The sequence below is a fragment of the Podarcis bocagei genome (genome assembly GCF_964188305.1).
Source record: "Podarcis bocagei genome assembly, chromosome: 17".
NCBI lineage: Eukaryota > Metazoa > Chordata > Lepidosauria > Squamata > Lacertidae > Podarcis > Podarcis bocagei.
Window position 1 is genome coordinate 20121502 of NC_138143.1, and position 17091 is coordinate 20138592.

A 17091-nucleotide genomic window follows, 5' to 3' on the forward strand; every position below is an offset into this window, starting at 1 on the left:
CTGTGCGCCCCAGGCTTTGGGATGCAGGCTGCTATCCACAAGCCTAGGGAGCCCAGCGGGAACTCCCACGGGCTCCCAAGGCTTGCGGATAGCTTCCTGAAGCCTGGAGAGCGAGAGAGGTCAGTGCGCACCGACCCCTCTCGCTCTCCAGGCTTCAGCGAAAGCCTGCATTCGCCCCATAGGATGCACACACATTTCCCCTTCATTTTTGGAGAGGAAAAAGTGTGTCCTATAGGGCGAAAAATACAGTAATAATCAGCTCAACAAAGCCAGAGGAGAAAGTGGTGTGTGTCCGTAATGCTCTTGATGTACAAAATGGTCATAAAGGCAACAGACTAGCTGAACCATTTAGTAGTCTCCCCTCCCCCCTAAAGCTGTGTTTTCCAAACTTGGGTCTCCAGCTGTTTTTGGACTACAACTCCCATCATCCCCAGCTAGCACGACCAGTGGTCAGGGATGATGGGAGTTGTAGTTGTAATAATACGGGTGTGATAGTCTGATGTTTGCATACTTATTGGAAAATAAAACTGCTTTATTTTGAGCCGGTATTTGTGTGTATTCATGGCATTATTTGCAGACTCAGTAGATGGCAGTGTGGTGGAGAGTGTTTTTGGCAGCCTTTTGGATACAAATTGAGTCAAGTACATACATTTTGAAATACTTTGATTGGTACATTCTTCAAAATGACATTTTGGATAGATTCAGAAAAGTTCAGCATAATACAACATTTCAGTAAAAACATTTCAGTAAAGATACATTCACAAATACATTTTGTAAGGAAAATACATTTTAAAAGAGATACACTTTGTGGAGAACCAGATACATCTCAGTAAGGGCACCTCAGCAAGAATATACAGTGGTACCTCGGGTTACATACGCTTCAGGTTACATACACTTCAGGTTACAGACTCCGCTAACCCAAAAATATTACCCCAGATTAAGAACTTTGCTTCAGGATGAGAACAGAAATTGTGCTCTGGCGGCGCAGCAGCAGCAGGAGGCCCCATTAGCTAAAGTGGTGCTTCAGGTTAAGAACAGTTTCAGGTTAAGAACGGACCTCCAGAACAAATTAAGTACTTAACCCGAGGTACCACTGTATTCAGACTCATTTCAGTGAGACAGACATAGCAAAAGGCACATTAAATCACATTCAACAATACAGTGGTACCTCGGGTTAAGTACTTAATTCGTTCCGGAGGTCTGTACTTAAACTGAAACTGTTCTTAACCTGAAGCACCACTTTAGTTAATGGGGCCTCCTGCTGCTGCCGCGCTGCCAGAGCACAATTTCTGTTCTCAACCTGAAGCACTATTTCTAGGTTAAGAAGTATGTACCCTGAAGCGTATGTAGCCTGAAGCGTATGTAACCTGAGGTACCACTGTACATGAAAAGACAAAATGACATATTCCCAACGATGCATTCTTCAAGGCACGGTTTATTATTCTTGTGGGGCTTTTTGGTAGAATGATATAATTCTGATATTAGTAGGGTCATTTTCCTTTATTCCCCTCTCTGACCCTGACTCTCTTACAACATAGTTCAACAACAGCTGGAGACCCAGAGTTTCAGAAATGCTGCTCTAAAGTTTTCCCCAGGACAGCTGGCTCTCACTACCCCAGGACATGCCACCAGACTGTGTCACTCACACCGTTGGGAAGGTGAAGCATGAGCACATGTGCTAGACCCTGAAAGAGTCTAGGCCAGTTAACAGTATTTTGAACTTTTACAGCAGGGGATTTGAGGGTTTAAGGCACTTCACGCCCCCATAATCTCATTAATTCATGACAAATTACTTGGCCCTACAAAAGAGTTTATGTCGAACCAAAAAGCCTTGGCTTTTCCTTACCTCATCTCTAGAATTGTCAGTTGCCTCTGGAACTTGCCAGCTAATATTTGCAGAGTTCTGGTGTTCAAGAGTAGAAGTTTCAATGTCACCAGGGCAGCTAATTTTGGGTGGTTCAATGTCTGTACCAGAAAAGAACACGTTCTGAACATGTGTATTCCAAGAAGAATGGTGTATTTCAATTGTACAATTCCTTGCTGTCTAAAACAACTGCATCCACCTGAAATTTAGATCCTTTATGTGTTGATTTGAAAAACTACCCACATTCCACAGTTATGAACCTGACCAGAGGTTACTGATTTCCATTCCAAACATTTGATTTTAATGAAACAGTATGTATACACATATACCTCATTCCCCCACCCCCGATAGATGAGTTAAAATCTTCTTTTACTATTTGTTAAGTAATCAATCATTATTTTACAATAGCAATAAAATTTAGAAGGGTTACAGCAACGCTTCATTTTGCATGCATTTACTTTGGGAACACACTGGTGACAAAACTTGATATCTGTTTATAAGAGCCCACCAATGTCAAAGTTTAGTTATCAAATGCTATCTTTAATGTAATCAACAGATTAAATATATATATATCCACAGAAACGGTTACAGGACTTGAATCTTAGATTTTCAAGACAGAAAATAAGCTCAACAAGCAAGGAGCCAGATTCTGAGCAGAGGCAGTCAGCTGCTGAGCATCAAAAAGAGAGAGAAGATAGTGTGGTGTAGTATTCAGAATGCGGCAGCTAGACTGGTGACTGGGGGCGGCCGCCGAGACCATATAACACCAGTCTTGAAAGACCTACATTGGCTCCCAGTACGTTTCCGAGCACAATTCAAAGTGTTGGTGCTGACCTTTAAAGCCCTAAACGGCCTCAGCCCAGTATATCTGAAGGAGTGTCTCCACCCCCATCCTTCTGCCCGGACGCTGAGGTCCAGTGCCGAGGGCCTTCTGGCGGTTCCCTCATTGCGAGAAGCAAAGCTACAGGGAACCAGGCAGAGGGCCTTCTCGGTAGTGGCACCCGCCCTGTGGAATGCCCTTCCAGCAGATGTCAAAGTGATAAATAACTACCTGACATTCAGAAGACATCTTAAGGCAGCCCTGTTCAGGGAAGTTTTTAACGTGTGATATTTTACTGTATTTTTGGTTTCTATGGAAGCCGCCCAGAGTGGCTGGGGAGGCCCAGCCAGATGGGCGGGGTATAAATAATAAATTATTATTATTATTATTATTATTATTCAGCACATTGGACTAGGACCTGGGGCACCAGGGCTCAAATGACCATCTTTCCCCACAAGCCTTCTATTTTTAACAAGATGAAACATTCATCAAAACCCATACCTTTACAACATTCAATTTTCATCTTGGGAAAAGTTATGGAGGGGAGGACTTAAAATTTACAGCATGCTGTGAGTTGAAGGAGAACTATATGAAAATGATGTATCATTGGTATTTAGGTAAAGGGACCCCTGACCGTTAGGTCCAGTTGCGGACAACTCTGGGGTTGTGGTGCTCGTCTCGTTTTACTGGCCGAGGGAGCCGGCGTACAGCTTCCGGGTCATGTGGCCAGCATGACTAAGTCACTTCTGGTGAACAGAGCAGCGCACGGAAACACCGTTTACCTTTCTGCTGGAGCGGTACCTATTCATCTACTTGCAGTTTGACGTTTAGACCACAGCGCCACCCATGTCCCTTTTATCATTGGTATTTAACACATATCAAATTGGCAAAGATGTACAGAACTGTTTCAAATGTATGTTGGAAATGTAAGGAGAAGGAAGGCACGTTCTACCATATGTGGTTGACATGCAAGATAACAAAAGCATTCTGGAAGATGATATTATATCATCTATTTAATGAGTTGATTTTTTTTTTAAGGGTGGAAGGGAGTCTACGGATTCAGGGAATCCTAAAGGATGATGATGATGATTATGTCTAATGTTTGAATACAAATATGCAATGTAAAACTCCACAAAAAAGATTGTATATTTAAAAAATCCATACCTTTACAGAATGCCTTCTGCACATTTCCACTCCACCTCCCACTGGTTAAGCACTGCAGTTCTTCTCTAACCCCAGACAAAAGGAATCCACTGGGACAACTGAACCTGCACATAGTGCCATGCTTGGATGGTTCGAGCCCACAGAGGTGTGGGTGGACTGTCACATCTTTTGGTTTTTGGAAGACGGGGCAATGCAGTTCTAGACAAAGGAAACACACGGACAAAAACAGATTGCACATTTGATATTCTATCATCATCATCACTTTTAATTTGTATAACGTCTTTCTATCTTACAACACTCAAGGCGGTTTACAAGCTGAAGAAACAAAAAGCGTACATCTTATAACAATCTAATGCACTACAAAAATGTGATAATAAAATAAGCAACCTGCATCAAAAAAGTAACATTCGTCATTAGAATAGTATTAAATAATAATGATATCAACATATAAAAGTTAACCAGAAACCCACTCAACAGTTACAAGAAATAATTTCTAAACTATAATCAATAAAACAATGGTACCTCGGGTTAAGTACTTAATTCGTTCCGGAGGTCTGTACTTAAACTGAAGCCACAGTACATAAAATAATACAATGCAAATTGAGAAGCAGAGACTAGAGGGTGGGGGGCAAGGCTGGTAGAAGGAGGCCTTGCCTGACAAAGTCTCTCCCCTCACAGTTCTTCCTCTAGGACCAGCTCCCTTATGAGGACTCCTAGGGCCGGAGGGTGGGGCAAGGCAGGTATCAACCGACAGGATTAAGTGTTTCTTTGTGCTGAATGCACACATACTTTGACACATCTTCCCATGTGCTGATTAGTTGAAAAAAGTGTCTGCAATTGTGGCTAAGTGCCTGAATACAACATCACGGGACCTGGCAAGTTCAGCAGATAAGTCTGAAGTTCAGCAATGCCAGACTTGTGCCAGAAACAACAACAGGAATGAAAGGCACTGCGTTGTTCAGGACCCTGTATTTATTCCTACATTACATCAATGGTGCTCAAGTTTGTTCCATGCTAAGGATATGATGAAAGTGAGCCAAATGCCCAAAGGACTAAATCTCCATATAGTTTAGACATACAGACTGAATTTATTACATATCACACTTTCACTAATTCTAGGGTGTAGAATTCTTGTGAAATTCTGAACTTGTGTATACAAAACTTTTAATTTGAATTTCAAGAATTCATTTTAACTTGTTACAGTTCCTTAGCCTTTGTAACGTGTAAACAGCCAGTATGTTTTTCAAGTTTCTGTCTGCATTCCCACACTTGCCCACCTACACTAGTGGCCAAAATTGTGGAAACCTTTTGGAAAAAAGTGTATTTCTGAGGTCTGATGGCTCATAACACAACATTTATTTTGGAGTAATACCATAAAATTATATAACAGTGGGAAGATAAATTAATGAAGAATGTAATGCAACAAAGTTTGTTATCGGTTATCAAAAGTTATAGACAAATAACCAGCAAAAGGAAGCACAACTTCCTTAGGGTGATATGTAGCCATTTGAATGGCATGTATATGTAGCCATTTGATATGGTGATATGTAGCCATTTGAATGTAGCCAGTGAGCATGAGTGTTTAGAGAGCCAAACAGATGTTATGAACCATCAGACCTCGTAAATACACTTTCCCCAAAATGTTTCCACAATTTTGGCCACTAGTGTATGTTTCTTTTTAGAAAATGGTTGTTGGAGACAACATACGAAAGCTGTGTAACAAGTTACATGATACAGTGTATAAAAACTGTGAACGAACTTCATTGTTGGCACCCGTCTCTTGAGAGACAATGGAGAGTGCCTCCAAAAAGATACATATGCATTTATGTTTTGCTTTCCTTTGAAAGAAGTTTTGGTAGTTGTTGCAATAGCTGGAAGTTTTAGTTTTGTCATCAGCATTTTGTTGCTTAAAGTAAGAAACCCTGGTTTTGAGTTGTGTTTCAAAGGGACAGCAGCATAATGAAAACATACCCACACACTTTGGCTCCTTGCCATCCCACTGCGAGTTGCTTTGACAGGTGAGTTTGGAGCTACCTTCCAATTCGTACCCCTCATCGCAGGTCATCAAGCACACTGTCTTATACGAGATCCCACTTAGCGAGCAGTTAATGTGCCCATTTTGAGGGGCGAAGAGTTTGGGGCATGTGCGAACTGCAGAGGTTAAAACAAAGTCAAGTACATCAACTCTTTTCTGGGAAGCAGTTGAGTAAGACATGCACACAACTTTCCATCTTTTTCTCGGTAACCATTATTGCACTCTCTGGCAATGAAACCACTGGCAACGGAAGGGGCCAAGATGCTGAAAAGTGTGTTCAGGTTTGGGCTGTTGAATTCTGTGCGTTTTAAAGATCAGAAAATGCATATACAACAATATCTAGAGACCTGGCCCATCAAATAGGCATTCAGGGTTGTCACAAATAGCAAATGCAGGTAGCTAAACAAATAATATTTCCTTGAGATGCCTCAGCGAACAATTTTTGGGGCTTGACTGAGGACAGAGGCAACTTTCTGATATGTCCAATTGGCTTGTAATCTTGGGTCATTTACATGAGCCGTCTTGAGCATTCAGAACCTGTTTCCTACCTCGTCCTAGCCAGAATCTCTAGCAGAACCAGCCCAGAGATGTGGTAGAGTGAAGCACCCACCACAGGACAGCGGAAATAATACAAGAGGTGGTGTCCTGGCCACCCCATGGCTTCTGCTGCTGCTGTTAACACCTGCCTTCCGCTGGATTTTGGGGAGAGGAGAGGTGTTCCAGTATGCTGCATTGCTGCTTGTCTTGCTGGCCCTAGAGCAGGGAAGGCAAGCCCAAACGCTTAGCAGAACACCCCTTCTCTTGCAAAGTTTGGTAAGGGTTTGTGTGTTCTGGTGGCAGCAGAATAGGGGGGCATGAAGTGGCACATTCCTGTTTTGCTTCAGGGGGTGAAAGGGGCTAAAGGTAAAGGTAAAGGGACCCCTGACCATTAGGTCCAGTCGTGGCCGACTCTGGGGTTGTGGTGCTCATCTCGCTTTATTGGCCGAGGGAGCCGGCGTACAGCTTCTGGGTCATGTGGCCAGCATGACTAAGCCGCTTCTGGCGAACCAGAGCAGCGCACGGAAACGCCGTTTACCTTCCCGCCGGAGCGGTACCTATTTATCTACTTGCACTTTGATGTGCTTTTGAACTGCTAGGTTGGCAGGAGCAGGGATCGAGCAACGGGAGCTCACCCCATCGCGGGGATTCGAACTGCCGACCTTCTGATCGGCAAGTCCTAGGCACTGTGGTTTAACCCACAGTGCCACCCGCCATCACTGATCCCTGGGGCCAAGTAATGTCTGAACAGATCCTCCTGAGGAAATTCCTTTTATAAAATTCCACAGTTAGGAATATTTGGCATTGTGGCTCGCCCCCCCCCCAAACTAGAACTCAGTTCCACCACCTCTCAGATGGGTACCCTTGCCATTCTAAAGAGAACAAGGGAGGTGTTCATGGTGAGTTCTGGCACTTCTTTTTCTAGACTATTTGGCATCCTTTATTTATTTGTTTCATTAAAGCGATTATCAAATAGGAACTGAGACTAGCACAAGCACAGAATTCAATTTATCCAGAGAAATATACACCTTTTTGACAGCTAATTAGCAGATAATATCCTCTGAGGTATCAGTCATGTTAAGTCAACTGTACAAAAATACGGTTGCGTATCTGCCAGCGACAAGACGTGACCCCAACAGCAGCAGCAGCTTCCCTCATTCAGGGAGAATATTACAGGAAGATTTGCTAACAGACCTTTTAAACAATTGAGGAACAGAATAGAATATGAAGTGGCAAACCAAACATCCACCTAACATCTGTGCACTGGGAATGTCAAGTTGTTCGGTTCCAGAATGCTGTCTTTCTCCAAGCCGCCCCCCTCCCCTTTATGAAACTGCATACTAAAACAAAAAGTTTTAAAAAAGGGATTAAATATATTTTAAGAAGCTTGGCCCCTGGAAGCACGTTATGCAATTTTTTATTGCAGCTATGTTTAATTTGGCAGGCTTGCTTATTTCTGGATAACCTCTCCATAAAAAAGAGGAAAAGCATCTAGGATTCTTTAGAGCTTTGGTGCCAAGGATAAAAAAAAAAATCTGTGGAAGAATTAAGGCTCATCATGAGATTCCTCCCGCCTCCAACATCTCCCAGGGCAATTTTAATGCCTTTATAAAACCCCGTGGAACAATACCCAGGCACACATACAAGCACAGACTTTTGTAATCTGTTGGATGTTAAGTCTTATCTCTTGCCTGTTGTTTCTTCTCCAGCAGGAAAGCCAAAAGTCTGTGGCAATTTCATCTATCGTTATTAAGATTAGATGTCAAATATCTGAGGATGCTGCGAATCCTGATTAATCTCACACTTTGCCGAATTAGTTCTTGGAATATTCTGGCTCACCGCGCAGAAAAGGATCTCCTTACCAGAACACAAGTAGGATGGAGATTAAGTGGGAGAACCTCTTTTCCATGTTCTTTATACAGGAGTCCTTGTCTGTAAGGGGACTTTGTTCCCAGTTGGTTTACTATAGCCACACTGGATTTTTTTTAAAGTTTATTTTAATTACTTGCAGTGCATTTGTACTAGCATTTGAGGTTTTCCTCACAGATCAACGTAGCACAGCCAAAATCAGAACAAACAGTTTATCTCAGCCCTCGTGAATGAGGAAATGGAATGAGATCTAATTCAGGCACACCCTTCAGTTTTCCTGCTCATTCCTTCCTTCTCTCCAAACACATAGGCACTTAAATGTGCATGCATGAGCACATGCCCAGGAATCTAATTTTGCATTCACATTTCATTCTAGGCCAAACCATGAAGCTCTGGGAGAGGAGATTGTAGCTACCTCGCTCATCCCATTACTGCTACTCCATCAGGCACTTGGGTCAGCCTGTCGTCCAAACCTGGACTTCTGGTGTAGCTGTGAAACTGCAAGCCTTAAACTATAGGAACCTGGTTACAGCTCATGGTTAGTCAGAAAAAAGCAAAACCATGAGCCACTGTTGGGACACGAGAGTTACTATAAGCTTATCTCTGTGCACCAAAGCAGCAAAATGACTGGGAAGAGAACTGTGAGCTCCACTCTGGGGACCTGTGCTCTCAGACACTGACATTAAACCAGGCCACTGTGAAACTAGGACTTCCCCTGACATTGCTGCAAATTCAGTGCACAGACATAGTAAAACTGACAGATTTAGGTAGCATTTCTACATGAAAGGCAAATATTATTATTTTGAAAAATTGCCCCTGAATCAATGCACCTTGTGGGTATTTGTTTTTTACAAGGTGACTTTTCAAAATCCGCTTGAAATTGTTGTTCTGCCACAAAACTCCTGTGATCACAAGAAAAGATCAGGTGTAAAACATTGGTCAATACCGAACTTCACCGTAATTGCTCTTTCCTGCTCTTTACTTTTACGCTATTGCTGTGTAATTTACACATGTGCTAATATGTCTAAGCACTGCTTGTCACACTAGTGACATATTTTGGCTAAGAAAGCAAGCACAGCAAAAGGATGAATGTTTAATGCCGCAAGTTAACATAGCTTACGAGGGCATTAGCATCCTTCTGTTGTCCTTTCAAATGCATGTGATAAAAAGCTGGGAGGGAGGTTTGTGTTGGGATTAACGTGATGGCTCATGAAACTGCTCCTTTGATCACTCCTTTGCTTACCACATGCCTTATCAGTATATGAATGGAGGATAGTACTCAGAGCCCATGCTTAAGTTGAGCATTGCTCGCCTAAGAGCCATGTGCCTTGGAAGGGAAATTAACAGAAATTAATCAAAAGTGTTATCTTTCTGACACTCAGAGAAAACTAACAGAAAATGAAGATAACAGTACAAGGCTCCATTTGCTACCCAAAGCCAATACTTCCCTAAAAAATAATAATAAAAAAGTAAGTGTGAAATCCTTACCAATTGACTACCCCCTAAACCACAGTTTCTCAAACGTGGGTCTCCAGCTGTTTTTGGACTACAACACCCATCATCCCTAGCTAACAGGACCCATGGTCAGGGATGATGTGAACTGTAGTCTAAAAAAACAGGTGGAGACCCAAGTTTGGGAAACCCTGCACAAATAACCAAATAACCAGCCTCTCAAGTGAATAAGCAGAAAATATGAGCTTCAGCCATCAGGTAGTACACATGGAAATGAAAAGCAACAGCTGCCCCAACAGATCAGTCAGCTAAGCATTGGCTGGTTCCTATTTTCTGTTATTACAAGATTCTTACATGCAGGTTCTGGATATTGCTGTACGTGCATATTTGCTTGGGGGACACAATGCAACATGATTCTCATAGCATTTACAGATTGAATCAAAGAAAATAGTTTGGCATTTGGAAAATATCCTAAAGAATGAGTGTGACAGTAACATGAAAAAAACCTTTTGTGGATAGTATGCAACTAAATCTTACTCAGAGCAGACACAATGAAATGAAGGGACCTAATTATTATTATTTTTTTCCTTCTTCTTCTTCTTCTTCTTCTTCTTCTTCTTCTTCTTCTTCTTCTTCTTCTTCTTCTTCTTCATACCCTGCCCATCTGGCTGGGTTTCCCCAGCCACTCTGGGCAGTTCCCAACAGAATATTAAAAACACGGTAAGACATCAAACATTAAACACTTCCCCGTACTGGGTTTCCTCCAGATGTCTTCTAAAAGTCAGATAGTTGTTTATTTTCTTGACATCCGAAGGGAGAGTGTTCCACAGGACGGGCACCACTACCAAGAAGGCCCTCTGCCTGGTTCCCTGTAACTTGGCCTCCCGCAGTGAGGGAACCGCAAGAAGGCCCTCGGATCTGGACCTCAGTGTCCGGGCTGAGGGATGGGGGTGGAGATGCTCCTTCAGGTATATTAATTTCTATTCTGAGTAAATTTTCATTGAATACCACCCTTTCAATTCTACATAACCGTTCTGCTGTCGGTAAAACTGGCAGGATTTGCTAAGTAATATTTGGAGCTAGCTCTGTATTCCAGTCAAATGTTGGTAGCAGGCCTAGTGGAAGCATATGCAAAATTGAAGAAAGACAGAACTGATTGCTGTTGGTAAGTTTCTTGGTAATTAAAACAATACTTTTCATTTTCTACTAAAAATATATATTATTATTATTATTATTATTATTAATAATAATAATAATAATAATAATAATAATAATAATAATAATAATAATAGTTTATTATTTGTACCCTGCCCATTGCCTGACTGCGTTGCCCAGGACACATATCATGGAAGATTGGAAGAGAATAACAACGAAACCAAGCCAACAAGAGAAAGGCAACAATTCTTTTTCAAAAGTAAAGGCTTCTTACCTCTGCATGTCGTTTCTGAACCAGACCATAGGCCATTGGGCTGACAAAGTCGTATGCTGCTTCCCACAAGGTCAAATCCTGTTTTACATCGGATTCCACATGCAGCATTGAAATAATTGTTGCAGGTGTTCTGGATAAAATAGCCGTTTTCAGGAGGGTGAAGTTCAGGGCAGTGAACCACTGATTGGAGCAAATAATAATTACAAACTGGTTACAGCAAAATCATAAAGGTAAAAGCTAAAGGACCTCTGGGCGGTTAAATCCAGTCAAAGGTGACTATGGGGTTGTGGCACTCATCTCACTTTCAGGCCGAGGGAGCCGGCATTTGTCCATGGATGGCTTTCCAGGTCATGTGGCCAGCAGGACTAAACAGCTGCTGGTGCAACAGGATACCGTGATGGAAACCAGAGCGCACAGAAATGCTGTTTACCTTCCCGCCATAGCAGTACCTATTTATCTACTTGCGCTGACGTGCTTTCAAACTGCTAGGTTGGCAGGAGATGGGACCGAGCAATGGGAACTCACCCCGTTGCGGGGATTCAAACCACCGACCTTCTGATCGGCAAGCCCAAGAGGCTCAGTGGTTTAGACCACAGCCCCACCCTTACAGCACAGTCCTATACATGTCTATTCAGAAGTAAGCCCCACTGTGCTCCACAGGGCTTCACCCAGGTAAACATGTATAGGATTACAGCCTTAATTGTCACCATTTCGTGCGATTCCTAAACAGGATTTATTTATTTATTAATTTTGGATACTGCTCTATACCCGTAGATCTCACGGTGGTTCGCAACATAAAATTAAAATATAAAAAACCTCAAAATACACAATACAAATAAGAACAGAAACAAAGCAATAATCCCCTCTTCCACAACACATATGTGCATATGGCTTTCTAGGTCAAAATCAGCACTTTGAATTGGGCCCAGAAACCTATTGGCAGCCACTACAGTTGGGCCAGGACTGGTGTGACGTGCTCAAACCATCTAGCCTTGGTGAAAAACCTGGTCTCTGAATTCTGTACTAGCTGAAGTTTCCAAGCCGTCTTCAGGGGCAGCCTCACGTATAATGCATTGCAATAATCTAACCTAGAGGTTAGAGACATCACCCTGCCAACAAAGGTCCATATAGTTAAAGCTATGGTTTTCCCAGTAGTGATGTATGGAAGTGAGAGCTGGACCATAAAGAAGGCTGATCGCCGAAGAATTGATGCTTTAGAATTATGGTGCTGGAGGAGACTCTTGAGAGTCCCATGGACTGCAAGAAGATCAAACCTATCCATTCTTAAGGAAATCAGCCCTGAGTGCTCACTGGAAGGACAGATCCAGAAGCTGAGACTTCAATACTTTGGCCACCTCATGAGAAGAGAAGACTCACGGGAAAAGACCCTGATGTTGGGAAAGATGGAGGGCACAAGGAGAAGGGGATGACAGAGGACGAGATGGTTGGATAGTGTTCTCGAAGCTACCAGCATGAGTTTGACTAAACTGTGGGAGGCAGTGGAAGACAGAAGTGCCTAGCGTCCATGGGGTCACAAAGAGTTGGACACGACTAAACGACTAAACAACAACCTAGAGGTTACCAGAGCATAGACAACAGTAGTTGTCCCTGTCCTAATAAGGGCACAGCTGGGCCACCAACCGAAGTTGATGGAAGCTCAAGTGACAGTAAAGGATACAGGAGTACCCCCAAGTAGCCCACTACTTCAGAGCATAACCCCATGAAGAGCAGGCAACCTCCCTGCCATCCGGTCCAGGGAACCACCCACTAACAGTGCTTCAGTCTTCTCTGGATTGAGCTTCAGTTTGTTGGCTCTCATCCAGTCCATTAAAGAGACAAGAGCACTTCCACTGCCTCACCTGGAGAGCTAAAGGAGAAGTAAAGATGTCAGCATATTGCTGACAAAGCACTCCAAACCTCTGGTTTAAAAATAGAAAAGAAAACATTGTCGCTATGAATTTGCACCACCACCATTCTACAACAAATCTCATGAATGAGTCAAAAGGTCATTTATGCAGTCATAACAATCCAAGCAGCTTTCCTATTCAAGGCATGTGTCCTATCCATGTGTCCTTTTCTTCAGCACTTGACATGAACTGTGAGTGCGTCCAAGCACAAATCTTCTCCTAATGTACATGGGTTTTATGGAGATACAAAGGGGATCCTTGTCAGATAAATCAGTTTGGAAAGGAAACCTTCATAAGAAAATTGAAAAACAAACAAACAATCTTCACCACTATCTTAAAGAATTATTGATCATGATATTAATATTTCGGGGATCTCTCTCTCTTTTTTGAGGATGGATGAACAGCTTACCTTCACAAGTCTGGCCCGAAGACCGATACCCTTCCTTGCATCTGCAGTCCTCGACAGAGGTACTTCCTGGTGGAGAGGTGTGATTCTCATCAGGACATGAGATGCAGGTGCTTATTCCACCTGGTGAACCTTCAGGCTTGTAGGTCCCTGGTGGGCAGGCTAAAAAGCAAAGAAAGGGCAATAAAACCCAAGTCAGGATCAAGTTGCAAAAGTATATTGCAAAGCTGTAGTCCCCTACTCCTTCATCCACAGGTACTGTACGCTTGTGAAACATGGACCACCTATAAATATCATCTCCAGCTCCTTGAAATATTCCATCAACGGTGTATCCAAAGATTTTTACATATCACTTGGGAAGACAGGCAAACTAATGTCAGTGTACTGGAAGTAGCAAAGTTCACCAGTGTCAAAGCAATGATTCTTCAACATCAACTTCATTGATGCTGTCATGTCGTGCAGATGCCTGATTATGGTCTTCCAAAGCAACTACTCTATTCTCAGCTTAAGAATGGAAAGTGTAATGCTGGTGGACAACAAAAGAGGTTTAAAGACACTCTCAAGGCAAATCTAAAAAATAATGTAGTATAAGCACCAACAACCGGGAAACACTGGCTTGCAAGTGCTCCAATTGCAGAACAGTCTTTACCATGGACTTTGAAGACGCTCAAACTCAGGACGAAAGGGAGAAACATGCTAAGAGGAAGGCATATTTGGCAAACCCTCACCGTGATCAACTCCCACCCGGAAACCAATGCCCCCACTGTGGAAGGATGTGTGGATCCAGAACCTGCCTCCACATTCACTTACGGACTCACTGTTAAAACTGGGTTCATGGAAGACAATATTACTAGATTATGAGTGATTGCAGAAGAAGAAGAAGAAGAAGAAGAAGAAGAAGAAGAAGAAGAAGAAGAAGAAGAAGTTGTTACCTTTGGCTCTCCAGATATTGCTGGACATCAACTCCCATTGTTCTTGACTACTGGTTAATTTTATTTTATTTATACTTTGCCCATTACAAATTTTCACATTCCATTCAACATAACCACACAGTCATAATTGTCGACTTCCCTTCCCCCCTTCCTTGGTTCTGTTTAATAAGCCATTAGAACTGCCTATTCTACATATTCTATTCGATATGTTTTATTGTCCCCCTCCTCACTATATCTTCATATAATTTAAAATGCTGAATTTACTCTAATCCTGCTAATGTTTTAACCTGTGTACAATTATTCTTCAGATATTCTGCAAACATTTCCCACTCTTCTTTAAATACTCCATCTTTCTGATATCTTATTCTATTAGTTAAATTTCCTAATTCCACATATTCCACCAATTTCATCTACCAGACTACCTTTTTGGCCATTTATGGGCAGGGCATAAATAATAACTTTATTTGTTTGTTTGTTTGTTTGTTTGTTTATTATTATTTCAGTAAAAATACAGCCAATCTTTACTTTCAAGGGGAAGCTTACTAAAATGTGTACTTTGTATGTTCATTTGCTGGATGAGACACTGTACTACCTGCCCGCTGTCTGTCTCGCCAGAGGTGTGCATGCTCTAGTTATCTCCCGCTTGGACTACTGCAATGCACTCTACGTGGGGCTGCCTTCGAAGGTGACTTGGAAACTACAACTAATCCAGAATGCGGCAGCTAGACTGGTGACTGGCAGTGGCCTCCGAGACCATATAAAACCGGTCCTGAAAGACCTACATTGGCTCCCAGTATGTTTCCGAGCACAATTCAAAGTATTGGTGCTGACCTTTAAAGCCCTAAACAGCCTCGGCCCAGTAGACCTGAAGGAGCATCTCCACCCCCATCATTCAGCCCAGACACTGAGGTCCAGTGCCCGAGGGTCTTCTGGTGGTTCCCTAATTGTAAGAAGTAAAGTTACAGGGAACCAGGCAGAGGGCCTTCTTGGTGGTGGCACCTTCCCTGTGGAATGCCCTCCTATAAGATGTCAAGGAGATAAACAACTACACAAGGACTTCTGAAGGCAGCCCTGTGTTGGGAAGTTTTTAATGTTTGATGTTTTATTATGCTTTTTGTGTGTTGTTTTTGTTGTTGTTGCTCTATTTCAGTATTTTAGTGTTCCTGGCTTATTTACCAAACTGGAAGATAAGATATTTTAAGTATACTACCGGTACTTGACTTTTTCTACTTCATTCTGCCACCTGCCCAAATTTCTTCCCTGCTACCCCACAGACTGCTGCCCACATCCCCTTTCTCGGTAACATTTGTACAGATTGCTCTAGTGCAAAGAGATGAGCAATGTGAAGAGAATGCATTTAAAAGGTTAAAATACTGGAAACAACATATTTAAAAATGCATTTATTCAGTGAACTCAATTACATGTGGGAAATAATCCTTAAATAGCATTTTCCAGGGGCGCCGACTTATAAAAAATATTGGGGGGGCCCATACCGGGGTCCTGCCGCTGGTTCGCTCGGGTAGCCGGGAGAACGCAGTTCGAGGTGGCGGTGTTGGGGAGAGACCCTTGCTCAGGGTGCCACTAGACTTGGCGGCCGGCGGCCTATCTGGGGGGTTTTGGAGCGTATTTCGGCGGAGCGATTGGGGAGGAGGGGGCTTGTTGCCGGATTCTTCAGCTGGGCCGGAGATCCGCTGCTGGGGGGTCCCTGGGCCGAGTTGTGAGCACGGCCTGCTGAAGGGAGATCCAGCCGATTGCGCGACGGGGACGGCCGGGGCTCTCCGGCTAGGGCGCGCGGCTGGCTGGCTGGCGAGGGAGCAGGTGGGGAGGAGGCGGGGGTCCTCACTCTCTTAGGAAACGCACCCGCGCGCCCGATTGCCACGAAGTCCGAAGGGTGCGTGTGTGGAATTAAAAAGCAAAAACGAGATACGGGCAGGGCAGGCAAAGAGTTTTCTGCAAGAGGATGGAGGGCAGGTTGAAGAGAAAATCACTCAGGATGAGACAGTCAAATCAGCCATGATAAAATGGGCTCAGGATATTGGGTATAACATCATGTTTGAGGACTGGGAAAGGTTATGGACCACCGGAATGAAATTCACGGCATGTAATGCCTTGAAGGAAAATATTATGAAAATGATTTATAGGTGGTACATGACCCCAGTCAAGCTTGCAAAAATATATCACCTGTCTGATAATAAATGTTGGAAATGTAAGGAGGCTGAAGGGACATTCTTTCACCTCTGGTGGACTTGTCCAAAAGTGAAGGCCTTCTGGGAAATGATCTATAATGAGTTAAAAAAGGTATTTAAGTATACCTTTCCCAAGAAACCAGAGGCCTTCCTCTTGGGCATTGTTGGCCAGAAAGTGTTAAAGAAGGATAGAACTTTCTTTATGTATGCAACTACAGCAGCAAGAATACTTATCGCAAAATATTGGAAGACACAAGATTTGCCCACACTGGAAGAGTGGCAGACGCAATTGATGGACTACATGGAACTGGCTGAAATGACTGGCAGAATCCGAGATTTGGGAGAAGAAACAACGGAAGAGGACTGGAAAAAATGTAAGGACTATTTACAAAAACAATATAAGTTGTATGAATGTTAAAAATTTACACGATTCGGAAACTATAGCTTCAGCAATTAGATTTGGGAAACAGGAAATTATATTTTAAGTAAG

The 17091-nt window shown here is 42.9% G+C and overlaps 1 protein-coding gene across 1 annotated transcript in view; it reads right to left on the minus strand.

Moving 5' to 3' along the window:
- Positions 1-17091, minus strand: part of SVEP1 (sushi, von Willebrand factor type A, EGF and pentraxin domain containing 1) — a 128769-nt gene that overhangs the window by 80576 nt on the left and 31102 nt on the right. The window contains exons 4-8 of the mRNA XM_081175963.1: positions 13487-13645; positions 11171-11350; positions 5820-5999; positions 3849-4046; positions 1847-1965 (exon numbers count right to left, since the gene is read on the minus strand). Coding sequence (XP_081032089.1) covers positions 1847-1965; positions 3849-4046; positions 5820-5999; positions 11171-11350; positions 13487-13645 — 836 coding nt within the window. The remainder of the gene's footprint in view (positions 1-1846; positions 1966-3848; positions 4047-5819; positions 6000-11170; positions 11351-13486; positions 13646-17091) is intronic.